This window comes from Barbus barbus (assembly GCF_936440315.1).
Source record: "Barbus barbus genome assembly, chromosome: 34".
NCBI lineage: Eukaryota > Metazoa > Chordata > Actinopteri > Cypriniformes > Cyprinidae > Barbus > Barbus barbus.
Window position 1 is genome coordinate 19,319,828 of NC_136762.1, and position 16,806 is coordinate 19,336,633.

Genomic DNA, 16,806 nt, shown 5'->3' on the forward strand with positions numbered 1-16,806 from the left:
TGACACCGGGGAGAGAAAATGGCTAATTGGGCCCAATTTGGACATTTTCACTTAGGGGTATTATTTTGATATATATATATATAATGACAATACTCTGTTAAACAAAATCTAAATCTAAAGGTTTTCACAGACAGCAAACAAACAATGGATTCATGAAAAGTGCCAACAATTTCCTCACAGGATTGTATTTCTGTATAGCTACCCATCCAAAAATGGCATCCCACCAACACACTGTCGATAATCAACATGTAGTCATAAGAAATGGCTTTGTATATTACATAATACATCAGAGGAATCTGTGTATAGAATAGTATGTTGTATTTATTCCTCATGTGCAACAAACAGTTTGCTGATTAGTTGAACAGCTACAGTACTGTCAGATCTTGAAATCTGAAAGACATTTGCTTGTTGTAAATCAAAAGGCTTTGTACCAGCACAGAATGTGTTTTCCTTTGCCACTGCATAAGAGTCAGGATTACACGGCTCTCTGGAATACTTCATCATGATTGGTCAATTGCAGCATCGTGGAGTGAAATTCTGTTCTATATAATGACTATTATGCAGTATATTTGACCTGTGTTCCTGTATTGTGCTAGTCTCATTTATTTTATCAAAGTGATAACCTGCAGTTGTTAACTTAAAGAGCCACTTCTACCTGATTCAACCCATACAAATAGTTTTGTTTGGTATAAATTGATGTATATAGGTTAGTTCAGATGGTAAATAATATTTATGACTTAAAATGAAACTAATCAACCTTGAATCAGTGTTTCCCTGAATATTAGTATTATCAAAAGTATTCATTACTGAAAAATATAATAATAATAATAATAATATTAATGATGATGATGATGATAATATAACACTTCAATGCAAACTGGGTGTAATGTTTCTATACATAAATTGTATGACACTTGCAATTAAATTAAAGTGCATTATAGTGTAAATTTATATTAAATTTAATTATACAAAATTGAGTGTTTTTTTACCAACTTAAGTGGCACTTAAGTACATCTTTAAATGTAATTTTATAATAATTATCTCTATATCTTTGAAATGTGGTTAAAGACAAGCATTTGTGGTAAACTAAAATACTGCCAATGTCTTTTCTATTGAAATTTGCATGACATGTATTTAAATATATTTGTAATTACACATTTGTAATAAAGTTTTTTTTTAGTTTTTTTTTCATATAAATATACGTAACAAATATAACATTGAATAACACACTGAAAAAAATAAATATATAAAGTTTCCTTTTCTTTCATATTTTATTACATGCAAGTATATTTTTTATAATTTTTAAGATTTGAAGTGCACATTCAATACAGTTAAGCATACTTTTTTTTCTCAATAGTCTGGTCTATTTATATATTTAGTTATTATTTGCTAAGTAGCTATTGAATAAATGCGATAAAAATGAAATTTCGATCGGTATCGGTATGAACTAATTTTCATGTCAGACAGGCTGCTGTCCATCAACTCCGCCAGCACACTGCCCTCGGTGCTGTCACTAACACAGTCCAACCCATCCCTCACTGCTGTTTTTCTTCCTTCACTAGACACGGCAAGCCCGCAGGTCAGCGATGAGAAGAAGGTTCAACGAGATTGGAGCGACTTTAAAATTTGATGACTCCTTCCGCTGTCCCGCAAGAGACAGCCATCAGCACTAAAGAGTAATGTCATCTCTCTTTTTCATTCTTCTGAAGTCATCTGTTGTGTGGGATTTTATGTAGTTTTAGCGATTTTTTTTTTAAATTATCATTTAGATTTTTTTTATTAACCAAATTGAACTTAATTGTAAAAATTATAATCAATTAATTTACATTTGCTTTAGTATGTTAGTCAACACGTCAAAATAAGTGTACGTTTTAAAAGCACAATGACATGTTATTAAAACATGCTTTAACACTCTGGTGCTCTTAGGACCGAAAACAAAAAACACTAATGGGCAGAATTTTTCATTGAAACAGAATATTTTTAATGTAATTGAAATTAAATAAATCGATCAATCAATAATGCGAGAAAAAGGTACTTTTACTTTCCATTTGACATTATTACAAATACAATATTTTGAAAAATGTAAGCAAAGAGTTGCTAGTCCCCATTGACTTCAACAGTGATTTTTAATGGGGTCTATTAACTGTTAAGTTTTCCAAATATCTTCTTTTACGTTTGGCAGAAGAAAGAAATTAATGTTTTGGGTGAATAAATGATGAGACAATTTTTATTTTTGGGTTACTATCCCTTAAGTGCATTGAGAAGCATAATCTTGAAAATATACTCTAAATACAGTGTTTTAAGTTTTCAGTTGTTTCATTAATATTATATTACCTGCAAGTTTTCAAGAATTTCACTGTTCATGTAATGTATTTTGTAATTTATTTATTGTGTAAATTATCATTTTTAACTTATCTTTAAAAAAGTAAATAAATAAATATTTGTATGGGAAAAGAAAGCACCCTGAGATGAAAGTGTAAGACTGGGTTGTTGTCCAAATACAAAACAAAGCTTTTTTTTTAAAACACTGGTACTGTTGTAGTTTCGGCAGTCCTGTCTGGTGCATATGACAGCTCTGTTTCATCTCAGTTCTGTGTAGTGTGACAGATGCACTTGTTTTCTATTCGGGTTTGTATTTCCAAAAAATCTGCACTACCAGCTGAGACATCTGCACTTCATTTGGGTTTTGAGAGTTTGTTTATCATTGGCCTCTCTCTCTCTCTCTCTGTTTTCAACCCATCCCAGAGCTGGCCAGGTCATCTGATTATGGGGAGGAATATGGAATAATTTGTCTGAACCCCTACTGGACTTTCTCCCCTGAGCATTCACTCTTCACACTGTATTCCAAGGACTATCCAACCGTTTCCTACCCCGCACAAATTTGAGGACTCAATCCACTACTGCAACCAATGGAAACGGAGCACAATAATTGTTCTCCATCGCTGGCTTTTAGAACATATTGCCTTTTACATCCCCATGGCCGGGACTGTCTATGCGTTTGCTGCCGACTACAGTATGCATTGTTTACTGGACGGTCTGGGTTGAAGAATAATACTTCGCTGAAGGGGTGAGTATACACCTGCTTTATAGAGCACCACTCACCTTGATGTGTCTCTACCTGCTAAAGCAAACTGAAACATTAGTTATTTTTTTCTTAAACTTTCAAACTGGGTAGTATTATAACATTCTATCAAGATGCAATAAGTCAAAATGCAAACAGTCTGATTGTTTTAAAAAGGTTTTGTCATTGAAATTATATAGAAAATTATTCTCAATAAATGCTTTTGTACTTGACATCGGCCTCATCTTACATAAACATAATAGCATTTAAATGTATTGTAATTCTTCCAATTACATCATGTTTGTATGTGCATATATACCAATAGTATAGTGCAGTTCACTTTTAACTGTATGAAAGTGTATCGGTGTTTTTAAACATTATATTGTGTTTGTTAATATATATACGCACACAGCATATTATATTATAATATTATATTATATTATATTATATTATATTATATTATATTGATAAAAAAAATGGCTTTGCCATCACAGGAATGAATTGCACTTTAAAATATATTAAAACAGAAATTGGTTACTTTTAATTAAAACAATACTCTTTTGAAATATTATTACACTGTATTTGTCTTGCTGAGAAAAAATAAACAAACACACAAAGACACAGATCAATCATTCAATCAGTCAATCGATAATTAAATAAATAAATAATTAAATAAATAAATAAATTAATAAATAAATAAATAGATGGTAGATGCATGGATAAATAAATTAATAAATAAATGTTGGTGCTTTCAATAAATTGAAAAATAAATGAGTATAAAATAATTATTCTGTGATTAAAATATTGAATAAAATAATTGTTCTGTAATTAATAACAATTAATCACACCTAACATGACAATTTGTAATCATAAATATATTTTCACACTGAATCTCCAAATTAACATATTAACAACATAAAGTTGGCATATTTTACATATGTTTTAATTACTTATTTCTTACTAAGATTATTATTTTTAATTTGTATGAATTTATTTTTATTTTTACTTTTTAATTATTTTTACTTTATGAAGGCAAGTATATACCATAAAATTAGTGTAACACAAAGTTGTATATTATATTATATTATCTATGTATCAATTTTTTTGTACTTTGCTGACCAGAAACGTTCCTAAACATATTTTATGAAACAGTCAATATCGCATAAGATGTTCAGAAATAGGCTTGCTAACTCAAATGAGATGATAATCAGTGATTAGCAAGCGCTCGGCTCTTATGTTGACATTTCTGTGTCTGTCCTGAGGTTATCAGCTAATGTCTTGCAGCTCAGCCTCATGTATCAGACGCTCCACTCCCGATCACTCATGTAGAAATATAATTAACTTGGCTGTGTTGCAAAACCAGTACCTTTCATCTCTAAGTATCACCTCAGACTGCAAACAAATGCCGACATAAGGCAATAGTAAATGCCAAGTATGTAAGTTTCCCCCGTTCGAGGCTAGACGTCAAGCAGAGGTTATAATGGAGCCATGCACAATTTACACTACAAGGTGACTAAACAGTATAGTTGTTACACAGTGGATATGTGGACTGTATTCAAGCTCAGAAACAGCAACTTTCTCATGGATAACTGATCACACTGATATTTTTTTCTGTGGTTTTAACTGTTGCTAAAAATTCCCCCACAGTGCCTTGTGACATAAGAAGAGAGGGATGACATAGCATGTCAAAGAAATGAACAGGCTGTTGCACGCAAAGCAATCCACTAGGGAATGTTACGCACACACACAAGTAGCACATAAACGAAGATATGGATGTTCCCCGAGGCGCATTCGTTGTTTTATTTCTAGTATTTGTTGTCAGAGAATAAACAGCTCTCTAAAACTTAAGCAATCAATTAAGTTGCAACTTGCTTGATGAAATATTGATCGAATTTGTGTGTGACCGGGGTGTCTGTGACCCCAGAAAAGTGTTTGATGCCGACATCATATGCAATCAGTGGAAGTCCGTTCAAAAATCTGCCAGTTAAAGGAGCTGACAAGGAAAAATTGACACGCCAACGATTGGTGCTTCACGCAGCTATTGATCCCAAAATCAAAGCTTCTGCTTTCCACGACTTTGAGAAATGAGAGCAGTTAAATATTCGACGGGGCAAAGTGAAATGCAAAGTTAAGATGGATTGAGTTGTTTATTCTCCTGTTTCAATGCTTGAAGCTGTGAATCAAATCCAGCTGTCAGGTGTCATCCTGACATTTGTCTCTGTGATACTAAGCAGGTGTAAGCAGACCACAGACTAACATATCAACCAGGGACGTGCACAGGAATTTTGAGGGGCAGTTGCTCTGACCTGAAAAAAGGGCACCCCCCCCCATTATCATTATTATTGTAATGCCCACTAGTGGTATTTATGTTCTGCTCAGGCAAGATCTTTTAAATGACCTCTAAAATAGCCTGTGTTTTTTTAGATTACAATTATTTAGCATGCAGCTCTTTAACCCTATACTTTCTAGCATGGTCCTCTCATCTCATATTTGGTGATCATCACTTAGGCCTACCTGCCCTATGTGCCTCCTCCCGGTCCACATTTTCCTCACATAGTCTGGAGGCTTGTGACTGCTCCTCCTCATCTTAAATGTAATGTAATTATTAAACATTGCCATTAGTAGGCTAACATATGAGTCTGATTAATTAATCAATTGTGACCCTGCACCACAACATTTTTTAATTTATACATTATCTGAAAGCTGAATACATAATATTTCTATTGATATATGGTTTGTTAGGATAGGACAATATTTGGCCGAGATACAACTATTTGGAAATCTGGAATCTGAGGGTACAGAAAAATCAAAATATTGAGAAAATCGCCTTTAAAGTTGTCCATTTCTATTGGCGATAGTGCTGCATCCATTCACAAAAAATACATGTTTTATAAGGTGGGAAATTTACTAAATATCTTCATGAAACATGATCTTTACTTAATATCCTAATGATTTTTGGCATAAAATAAAAATCTATAATTTTGACCCATACAATGTTTTGTTGGCTATTGCCACAAATATACCCGTGCAACATAAGACTGGTTTTGTGTTCCAGGGTCACAATTCGCCTACACAGTGTCATGTCATCTCATCTTTATTACGTGCAAAGTCTCTGTCTCACCTGCTGGTTGGCTTTTTCGCAGCCAACCCTGCAGTGATGTGGTGCCCTTTGCTGCCTCCCTTAATTGTCTCTCCCTCTCCTGAATCCGCCTCTTTTCAGTGGGCATCTTGGCTTCAAAACAATACCCAAAATGTGATAGGATTTAGGCATTTAACCATTTTGAATAAAATAATTAATGTGATACATTACTGCCATCATTCATTCTTCTTGCTAAAACGAAATATGAGAAACTAACTATTAGACATGTAGCTTAGTTTGCCTAATGCCTACCAAACAAATAGTAGCCTAACTAGGTACTAAGCTAGCTATCCGTCTGATTATTTAGGCTAAACGGCAAACGCAGCCTGGATTTATGAAGATTTTAATTAATTTCATAAAACTTGATGATGATGATGATCATTCGTTTGTTATACATCACAAACTCACCTTTTCCGACAACATTGAGACGCCTCACCCGACAACCGCGACAATCTCGCGCCCGCTCATGCAGGCTCAGCTCAGGTGCCCATCACGTGCAGCGCTGCAGCAGCCACGTAAACAGAGTTTGCCCTTCCCCTACTGACTTTCACTTTCGGTGCCCGAATAGAAGTGAATGAGGCTTTTCGATTTTTTTTTAATTATTATTATTAATCTAGGCCTACGTGAAAATCTGCATCCATTGTACGATGTTGTTTTTTTTTTTCCTCGGAAGGGCAACGTGAGTCGAAAAGGGCATATGGGCAGTTGCCAGGGCAACCTGAGCAACCCCCCTGTGCACGTCCCTGATATCAACATTACGTTGTTATAAAAAAATGTTTTAAATTTTCTATATTTCTATATATTGTCTATAACTCAAAGAATACCAAAGAAAAATGTGTATATATATATATATATATATATATATATATATATATTTTTTTTTTTTTTTAAATCAAATTAACACTACAATAAATTAGAATGACTATATACCTTATACCGAAAGTTTGGGGTTTGTACTTATATATATATATATATATATATATATAGTTCTGTACAGTGTGTGTGTGTGTGTGTGTACTTGTTTATGCTACATTGTGGGGACCAAATGTCCTCACAAGGATAGTAAAAACCTGAAACTTTTGACAATGACAACATTTACATGGACATCAGTAATCTAATTATTTATATATTATGATTAAGGTGTTTACATGATTTGCTTTTAGAATAATCCTTTAATGTTCCTGTTTTACATGTTATATTACATAGATCGATTAATGGCATGCGCCATTATGTCATGACACAACGCAATCCGACGTTCCCTCCAGAATTTCATGTGTAAACATATACACTCAGCTAAAGGATTATTAGGAACACCATACTAATACTATGTTTGACCCCCTTGCGCCTTCAGAACTGCCTTAATTCTACGTGACATTGATTCAACAAGGTGCTGAAAGCATTCTTTAGAAATGTTGGCCCATATTGATAGGATAGCATCTTGCAGTTGATGGAGATTTGTGGGATGCACATCCAGGGCACGAAGCTCCCGTTCCACCACATCCCAAAGATGCTCTATTGGGTTTAGATTTGGTGACTGTGGGGGCCATTTTAGTACAGTGAACTCATTGTCATGTTCAAGAAACAAATTTGAAATGATTCGAGCTTTGTGACATGGTGCATTATCCTGCTGGAAGTAGCCATCAGAGGATGGGTACATGGTGGTCATAAAGGGATGGACATGGTCAGAAACAATGCTCAGGTAGGCCGTGGCATTTAAACGATGCCCAATTGGCACTAAGGGGCCTAAAGTGTGCCAAGAAAACATCCCCCACACCATTACACCACCACCACCAGCCTGCACAGTGGTAACAAGGCATGATGGATCCATCTTCTCATTCTGTTTACGCCAAATTCTGACTCTACCATCTGAATGTCTCAACAGAAATCGAGACTCATCAGACCAGGCAACATTTTTCCAGTCTTCAACCGTCCAATTTTGGTGAGCTCGTGCAAATTGTAGCCTCTTTTTCCTATTTGTAGTGGAGATGAGTGGTACCCGGTGGGGTCTTCTGCTGTTGTAGCCCATCCGCCTCAAGGTTGTGCGTGTTGTGGCTTCACAAATGCTTTGCTGCATACCTCGGTTGTAATGAGTGGTTATTTCAGTCAAAGTTGCTCTTCTATCAGCTTGAATCAGTCGGCCCATTCTCCTCTGACCTCTAGCATCAACAAGGCATTTTCGCCCACAGGACTGCCGCATACTGGATGTTTTTCCCTTTTCACACCATTCTTTGTAAACCCTAGAAATGTTTGTGCGTGAAAATCCCAGTAACTGAGCAGATTGTGAAATACTCAGCCCGGCCCGTCTGGCACCAACAACCATGCCACGCTCAAAATTGCTTAAATCACCTTTTTTTCCCATTCTGACATTCAGTTTGGAGTTCAGGAGATTGTCTTGGCCAGGACCACACCCCTAAATGCATTGAAGCAACTGCCATGTGATTGGTTGATTAGATAATTGCATTAATGAGAAATTGAACAGGCGTTCCTAATAATCCTTTAGGTGAGTGTAGTTAGTCTTTGTGATGATGCCATATACAGTTTTGGGTGTTTAATTTTTAATTTTATGAAAGTTTCAAGTGCAGTTAATTATTTGTACATGCATACAGACGACGGTGGTGTTGAAGCTCTTTTATTTTCCGTCAAACAGTTGAGCACTGCCGTGTGTGTATCCTGTCGCAAAATGTGGTGAAAATCTTACACGACGGTAATGGTTTGATTAAGGTGTTTACATGTCTATACTGCACTTCAATAATGCGACTAAAATAGGAATACTCCACCCCCCGGTTTCACAGACGAGGCTTAAGCCTAGTCCTAGACTAAAATTTAAGTCTTAACTGTTTCAACTGAAATAAACTTGTACTGATTGATCTTAAAATAAATCAATGCCTTTGTTTTGTCTCAAGATGCACCCCAGTAATGTTTTTTTTTCTAAACATGTTTATAAAAATGACTTAAATATCCTAACTGATCTATGGCCTAATCCTGGTTTACTCTAAGCCCTGTCTGTGAAACCGGGCCCACATGTCTTAATTCGATTTGTGTTTACTTCGATTATGACTTTAACTGGATTAAGGTAATCAGAAATCTCTGTTTACATGGTAGACTCTTAATCAGAGTATTGTCTTAATCGTATTAAAATCTGAGTATTGATGTCCAAGTAAACGTAGTCATTGTGGGGACCGGCTTGCGGGGAAACAATTATTAAAAACAGTAAATTATGTTTATCTGAAAGTGTAACAATGCAAACAGGTTTTCGCTAATGAATAGGTTTGGGGTTAGGGGATAGCAAATATAGTTTGATCAGTATAAAAGTAGAAGTAGAAGTGTGTATACATCATATAGTTGACAATGCAATTTAATAACACTTAAAGACAGCTTTTATTTTCTAAAAATGGCACCTTTAGAAAATGGAAAAGGCACTACTTTCATTATGTCTCAGTTACTGATTGCATTAATTAATTTATTCCAGACATTTTGAAAGAGGGGAATGACTATAAAGATCCCCACTCTGAGCACAGACAACTTTTGGCTCTATTAAACGATGACTGAGCTTTCCAACACTCTTATTTCAGACTTTCTTCTCTCGGTGGTGCATCTAAGTTGTTATAATTTTAAAAATAGTCCAACTGAACTGCACTTACACAGTATTTTAGTTGTTGGCACCCCTTCGCCACACTTAGCATTTTGTTTTGACTTGTCAAGCCTCATTTCTTTGCTAATTAAAAAATCATTACGTGACTAATCACTTATCCACGCCGATGACACAGCAATAAACTCACTGAACACATTTTGCTGCCACAGATGCTCGTGCAGGTTGTCCGTTTTGATTGCTTATTTGCCATTTTAATCACAGAAATGCCATTAAAACAGAAATGACATTAACAAAATATTGATACATAATGATTAACTTTATAAGGATGATGAATGCATTATTCTCAGATTTGGTTTGACTTGTTACCTCAAGGCAAAGACCTTGAAATGTCCTTGGGAAATTAGTGTGTCTGCACTGATATCTGATTATTTACAACAATATTTAGCAGATACTGATTTAAATGTAAAAAGTATATTTTATAGACAACAGCATGCTTTTTTTCTGCAGGTTTAATGAGCTGTTCTTGTGATTGTTGTTGTTTTGTCTGTGAACGTGGTGTTGAAAGAGTCTGTGGCGATGTTATCTGGCCTCTGTCTGCTCACCAGAGGCAATGTTTGTTGAAACCTTAATTCTTTGTTCCACCTTCCACCTCTTTGAGATAAGTACTCTCTAATTAGTAATTACCACATCATTGTTAATCACGTAGTACAGTCGCGCTCCTCGAAATTAACGGTTCGGTGCTGGTTTTGTTGCTAATGTTTTGTTTCTTGGAGACCTGTTAGTGTGCACTTTCTGGCAAATTGAATTTGGGAATGAAACATATAATGACATAAAATGCTTTCCTTACAGGGTCAGAGAAAATGTGAATGTGCTTACTGCTTAGATTAACCAGATGGATTTCAATGGTCGCCCACACTGATGTCTCCAAATGCATCTTATTTTCTTCGGGGGTGGTCACACTGGATTTTAAGGTTGTAAAATTATTTCAGAATTAGCAACATGATATAATGCCCACACTGCATTGCTTCTGCTTAGCTCTGAAAAAATAAAATTAAATAAATTATAAAAAAAAATAAAAACATATATACGTACACATACCTATATACACATACCTATACACAAATATACATATACATACATACCACATACATACATACATACACATACATATATATATATATATAATAAAAATAACAATAATTACATTTCACATAAGATAGATGGTTTGTTAAATGGATGGATTATTCAAAATGATGATATCTAATAGATTTATACATTGGTTCAGATTTCAGTAACAGTGTACCTTATTTCCTTTACTGACGTTTGCATTGGGTTTACTTGTGCTTATTCACCAAAATTAGATTTTCTTCCATGTTTGATTTGAATGCAACAGGTTTTTATATGATATTGGTTAAAAATCTTTTCACTATGTGAATTTGAAGATGAGATTTCACGAAATTTTAACTTCAGTGCACAATCAAATAAAATAAAATAAAAATTTAATTTAATTATTTTATTAAACAAACAAAAAAAAAAATGTGTAGTATAGAACTGGTTGCCAGAAATATATAAATATATATATATATATATATATATATATATATATATATATATATATATATATATATATATATATATAAACATGCACACATGGTCATAAAACAAAGACACCGGGTAACACACATGACATAAATAAAATAATGAAATAAACATTAACAAAACACCCTGATGTACATTACTGGTAACAAAATATTGTTTAAATCATCTAAATATAATATGGTGTGTCACACAGGGATGTCTGGGATAGTAATTTTACTATTTTTCACTGTAATCATTCAGTAATTATTTTACAGTAAAATTGCAATGCATATAGTAACTAACAGTTAAGCAAGGTTTTTCATTTTTTATATTTCTATCATTTAAAAATTACAAAAAGTGTATGCAGTACAAAATATAATACTATGCACATACATGCTCTTTCATGCACAAATGCATAAATGCATCAAATAAATGTATTGGTGTTATAAAGTGATTATAGTTCATAAAGAGTTTACCTGTCTCTTTCTCTCTTTTGGAAAGTGATGTGGCCGTCATTCCCCAGTGCGTAATTTGCATGACAGACTGCTGTTTTATTAAAGAGCCTCTGTGATTTACGCCTGACTGTCATTCACCGTTTGCCACTGGGTTTGCACAAAATCCATTGAAAGACTCCTTTATTTGATATCTAATGGTCAGGCTTGATTTAATTGCATAATCAATAGTGCTGACGAGAAACAAGGTGTGGTGATATAACTCATAATGAAAGCTATAATGGCAGCCAAACCAAGTAATATGATTCTCTGAGTGCTGAAAGCCATCCTCGGTTTCTCATATAGAAGATTGAATGTGTTTACGCTAAAGATTTCATCTAAGGATTCAGTGTAGAACTTCAGTTTAATTTATGCATGGAATAGTCTTGCAAAAGTCCTGTCGATTGGCTTCGTTTTAGAGATGTTTTTGGAAATATCTTATGGTCACCAAAGCTGCATTTTTTGAGTACAGTCAACAGTACATTACAATTATTATTATTATTAAGACCAATAATGAAAATAGCCATAATAAAAAGAATAGTCATAGTGATAATAATTAATATGGTATTATTATAATAATTATTATTTAAAATAACTGTTCTTTATATTAATATATTTAAAATGTAATTTATTTATTTTGTTTAAATAATTTTCTGCAGCCAATATTTAATTTAATTTTATATAAACATGATTTATTTATTTATCTTTGATGATTTAGAAAATAACTACATTAAATAAAGAATAATTTATTCTTATTATTATTATTATTATTAATGCATTTCCTGTCACTTTTGATCAATTTATTGCATCTTTACTCAATAATATACATGTATTATATTACTGACCTCACACTTTTGAACAATACATATTTGAATACACTGGTATTAACATTTTTAAAAGTAGGAGAAGCTTCAGGGCAAATGAAAATAACAAATCGTGACTTAATTGTCATGAATTATAAACAGATTTTGGGGCGAGCGTTTGTATGGCTGAAAGATCAGACTTTTATGACACAATGGAATTTTAGTTTGAGGTTTATCTATCTTATTTCTTTACTTGAAATAGTCCTCTCACCGGAACAAAAGGCACATCTTTTCTCTTTGTTTTTATTCCCATATTTTAATTAGTTTGTTTACGTCACCACACTCAAAACTGAAAACATTAATTTTTCACCTAACAAGATTAAACGCCGGAACAATTATGCTTTTCAGGCCTATGAGAGGAGAAAACATCTGAGATTAAAAACAGATACTTCACTTAATATGCAAATGCCTAGAGCTATTGATCTTAGCTGTGTTTGGATGATTTTGGTTGTGTGTTCAGTGTACTGTCATGTCTTCACTGTCATTTAGAGCCGCGAGGCTCCAGACAGATCCATCTCGGAGCCCACATGCGGTGAGAGACATCCAGTATCTGTCTCATTGCTTGGCTGGAGCATATGGCCGCTCTAGAGGCCAAATCCATGTCGATGCATTTTCTTTTGTCAGGAACGAGCTAAAAATAAATCAGTTGTGACATATTTAGATCAATATTGATGGCCGTTCATTTAGGTTTTGATGGGAAACTGATTGTGGTGTTTGCTGAAACAGGACGAGGATGGAGGTCTTTGTCCAGGTGTTGAAGGTGGACTGTGCGAACGCATTATCTGACGATAGTAGAACAGGGACGGGGTCGAGTCACTGGCAGACGTGTTGTCTAATCCCGGCTGCGTTCATGGTCTCTTAAGCTATCCAGAGCTTGGCGGCACCATTTGCTGCTCCTGCCAACAAATTAACATTTATATCAGCTGTTCTCCCATCCAAAGGGTCCAGAAGTCCAAAGAGAAGACCACCATCATAGATTTGAGAGGATGCCAGCACTGCTGTTCATTCCTTTTGTTCCTTTATGCATATAAGATCAAAGTAATGTTAGATGTCACAATCACCACTTATGAAAGCCAATTTCACTCATTCCCTCTGGTCTTTGAACATTTCAGGCTATGAAGGAACACACCGGGTTGAGTGTAAAGTAAACTCAGTACACAGCACTTGTGGCAGATGTTGACCATCGCATAACATTTTTAGACTATGCCCTTTAATTTTAGCATATTTATTTTGTAGTTGTTAAAGTAAATGGGACAGCCACAGTAATCCACAATGCATTTTAATCTAATTTTAGACTTTGCAGCAAACTTAACTTCTGAACACGAAACTCAACGGAAAATAAATTAAAGTAAAAGGATGTAACGAGACAAGGTGGTTTTCTTCTCATCGTGGTGTTAAGTAGCTACTGACATGTAAGCCAGAGCATTTTGATGGTGTCCTGAGTTTTTAAACTCCGCTTTTGGACACATTTCAACTGGTATCTTGACCAATTAGATACCATCTTAGCTTGGGGTGCTGCTCTGTTTCTCCTCCCAATAAATAAATCACATTATCTTATCAGTCCGAACTTTACATGCTCTTGCAAAGTATACTTTTGTACATGATTTCTATAACCGGAATATGAGACATTTGACAAAGTATTGATTGGAAGAAACGCTTAAAGCATGATTTTTCAAACTCATACATACCAAACATGAATATTAACCATTAAGCTATTCAATAGTTATTAAAAAGGCATACACAATGAGGGATTAGAACATGATAGTCAAAAGTGTGGGTTACATATATAATATGGAGTTATGCATAGAAATCGTTAGTTGCTCATAAGTCCTTTTAAGATGATTTTGGTGCAGAAAAGACAGATTCTGTGCCATTCTGTGGATGTGAGAATGTGTTCTGAGGAACACCGGTAAAAAAGGTTTTGTAAGGAATTTCAGTCTGGTCTTTGTCCTGCTAGTTGACCCAACAAAGTCTCTATTAATGACTTTGCTCATGTGATGGTCATGATGTTCTGTGTCTTTGACCATCAATCCTGGTTACTTGCTCCAAATTTGACAATCTCCTTCCTGAGTTGGAATTGTCAATAAGTGTTCTTTTGTTTTAATGCTGTGAGATGCTCAAAGCTGCTAGTTGGTGGACTTGCTTCACACTAGTGGCGCCAGGATCTGGACAGATTTATGACATTGTCTTGTGGTCCTGTTTGTGGAATTCGGCTCCTCGTGTTTCAACCATGTTCTGATCGAATCTTAAATTGTCTGATTCGTTCTGATCCTACAGAATGATAGATGGAAGAACAATGGAATGATAGATGGATACACAATAATAGATGGATAGTTAGAACAATATAAAATTATAGAATGATAGATGGATAGATAGAACGATAGACAGGACACCGACCCTCCATGAATTGTTCTATATACTTCTGTACAAGTAAATTCACACTAGTAGTCATAATGCCACAAACGCTGTCAACAAAGCTTAAATTGTATTGAACCGGATCATTCTTGTGAATTGTATGTTAGCTCCTCGATGACTAGGCAGGACCTGCAGTCTTTTCTTATCTCTTCAGAAGCGTCACGCCTTCTGCCAAAGAGTCTGATCTTGTTTCTGTCTCTTGTTTTCTCTAGATATTCATCATCCTCCACCCATTCAATCATGCAAACTGCACCAGTGAGCGGAAACTCAGATGGGACAAAGTAAACAGCATGTCTGTGCTTTCTGCACTTTCATCAATCTGCCCTTCTGCGTCTCCTCCTGCATCTCCTCCGGCTTTACAGTCTCAGTCGTGACCATGTCGTCCAGTGAGAACTGAAACCTAAAGGACCCAAAGGAACAAACATACAGCAGCAGCAACAGTCCCGAATGGGAGCACAAGTATAAATGTTAATTTGATTTGTTTGGTCACTTTTTTATTTTGCCATTTTATTTTGTAACTGTACATAAATCAATTTAAGATCTTATAGTTTTGTACATGTAATTTTTATGGTGTGTGATTTTTTTAATAAAATAAAAGACTGGCTCAATTCTAATGGGTTTGTTTTCGCTTGTCAAGTTCCTTTTTGGAATTTCTAGATAATTGATTTTCACTCCCGACAGGTTGTTTCTTTTCACTTTATAAACAAAAAAGTTGCAGACAGTATAATTATCACCATGCACACAATAATTATTTTCACATGGGCTAAATTTGTCAAAGCAGTATCTTATTTTAAGAAAATTATTCGTCAGCATTCCCATTCATAATAATGAGAATTTCTGGCATGCCCCCACCAGAGGTACATGACCTGTTTGCTACCATGCTTCTAGACACTCCGTTTGAGACCCAATTATCAGCTGAGCCATAAATGTCATAAAACTAATAACTAATTATACTGACAGAAAAATATCTATTAAAAGATCCATTACATGTATTTTTTATATATATTTAAAATTACTTTATTAAAAATATTTTATTACATTAAAATATTATTAAATACAAATTTTACACACACATTTAAATATATGATGAATATATAAAATGATATATATTTAATCTTATGATATATAGTACTATTATATAATGAACACATTAAAATAAAGATTAAAACAGATTATACTTTATTATTATAAAACAAAGCCACACATATTTTTTATTAAATATAAAAAATAAACATTATATTACTATATGATAATATTGTTAAATAAAAAATAAAATATTTGTAAATTAAAAAAAATAAAACCTTGAAAATATTGAATGTGTAAATAAATTATATATAATTAACAAAAACATTTGTAAATATATAATGCAAATATATAATACATATACCAATTATGTGTTTATTATATATTATGATATTATATGGCAAAATATGTTAATAAATTATATTTTACTGTATTATTTTATATTTACCTACATATAAATATTCATATTCATATTATTATTATTATTTTGTACACACACACTAATAATGCCTACACACCCACAGTAATACAGTCATGGCAAAAAAAATATCGCTCCCTTGCAATTCTGTCAGCAAATGCAACCCTTCTCTCAGAAAATTGTTGCAATTGCAAATGTTTTGGTACTCACATGTTTATTTTTTAAT

General features: G+C 34.0%; 1 protein-coding gene across 1 annotated transcript in view; it reads left to right on the forward strand.

Moving 5' to 3' along the window:
• Positions 1-15,398, forward strand: part of LOC306853843 (leucine-rich repeat and fibronectin type III domain-containing protein 1-like protein) — a gene marked incomplete at both ends in the record, with an annotated part of 59,342 nt that extends 43,944 nt beyond the window's left edge. The window contains one exon of the mRNA XM_079391495.1: positions 15,352-15,398. Within this exon, the coding sequence (XP_079247621.1) occupies positions 15,352-15,398 (47 nt within the window). The remainder of the gene's footprint in view (positions 1-15,351) is intronic.
• Between the last annotated feature and the right edge of the window lie 1,408 nt (positions 15,399-16,806).